The 1,346-nt window shown below is 42.7% G+C and overlaps 1 protein-coding gene across 1 annotated transcript in view; it reads right to left on the bottom strand.

Moving 5' to 3' along the window:
- The window catches only part of T265_12044 (hypothetical protein), a gene marked incomplete at both ends in the record, with an annotated part of 11,065 nt that extends 9,864 nt beyond the window's left edge, over positions 1–1,201 (bottom strand). The window contains one exon of the mRNA XM_009178958.1: positions 1,105–1,201. Within this exon, the coding sequence (XP_009177222.1) occupies positions 1,105–1,201 (97 nt within the window). The remainder of the gene's footprint in view (positions 1–1,104) is intronic.
- Positions 1,202–1,346: the final 145 nt, after the last annotated feature.

The following is a 1,346-nucleotide window of genomic DNA, read 5'->3' as shown; positions in this document are numbered from 1 at the left end:
CCGACCAATTTCCGGACTTCTCTTACGGTGCGTAGGAAAGAACGAGCAGTGAATGGACTGGTGGAAGTAACGACGAAAATTAAAACCACCGTGTGACTGGTTAAATCACCTATGTATCTCGTCATCCTGGTACGAATAAATCGATAGATTCCGACCTCGTTTTCCAACCCAATAAATCCTATTAGGTCTGTTTTCATGGTTGAATAAACTTTTGTTATGGACATGCTCTCTTTATAGAAACATCACTCCTTGGTTGAGCACTACTCATAAGGTTGCTAACACTTGCACAACATTCCGAGGCCGGTTTCGCTTTTTAGACTTATCGGGAAGACGCATTCCCCGAGTTTTCGTCAATGTTGTGTCCTACTTGACCCCAAATTTTACGCTCAGTACACTCAATACAATCAATGGCAAACTTATTTTGTTCTAAAGGGAGGATCTCAGCTGAGAGTGTAACATAAGGGTGATGGAAACTCTGGGACTGCGGTCAAATGATGGGCCCTAAGAAGTGCGAATCTGGCCTTCGTTGTCGAACTGGTTTCAGTAACCTAATGGGTGGTATTCCATCAGGAAACTACACTGTCATCCCGAATATCTTACCAAATGAAACGTGAGGCGACAACACATTCAGTTGAAGCATATCTCCATTTACAACCAAGTTATTTTGCAAGTGGATGTATTTCGCAAAGCCGTTTTCTCCTGAAAACGTTCCGAGAAGAAAACACTGCTTTCTTACAATTAAAATCCGAGTGAAAGCTTTGACTAAAACTCGTTCCACGTCAGCTGGCACATCCACTCATTGTGGTGCTAAAACGCGGCTTGGAAAGGGAAACCGCTACGCTTTTTACTCTCATGAGAACTAATCAGATTCCCATATGTGCTCAACTTCGGCACCGTGTAGCAATCGACCTCACTTGTGTGAATGGTGCACTTGAACCAGAGTTGTTGGACAATTCGGCAGCCGAAGTGACATGCTGAAAGGATTCTCCAGCAGTGTAGAAACCGAGTTGATGAAACAGTTCTTTTTTATCGACTGGTTATGTGTAAACAGTGTAGTTGCATACTAGTCTTTTCAGCTATCGGTTGTATGCTTCTAGCACGCACTTCCGTCAAGATCGATTGAGCGAGCAACACAGTAGTAATGTGGTGTGAGGCCAACTCTTATCATAGACAGGCACACACTGGAACTTTTTTCAGTCATTTTGGAATTACGACGTGTGGATGAAGCAGCCGAGAAATCTGGAGCAACTGGCAATGCTTTAAAGTTAAATCTTTGGTAAGAATTTTTACAGGCATATTGAAATGACGACCTCACATCTCACGATCTTTTTACTACATAGTGTTTT

Source organism: Opisthorchis viverrini (assembly GCF_000715545.1).
Source record: "Opisthorchis viverrini unplaced genomic scaffold opera_v5_741, whole genome shotgun sequence".
NCBI lineage: Eukaryota > Metazoa > Platyhelminthes > Trematoda > Opisthorchiida > Opisthorchiidae > Opisthorchis > Opisthorchis viverrini.
The sequence above is the reverse complement of the archived record's forward strand: the minus strand, read 5'-3'. Positions and strand labels throughout refer to the sequence as shown.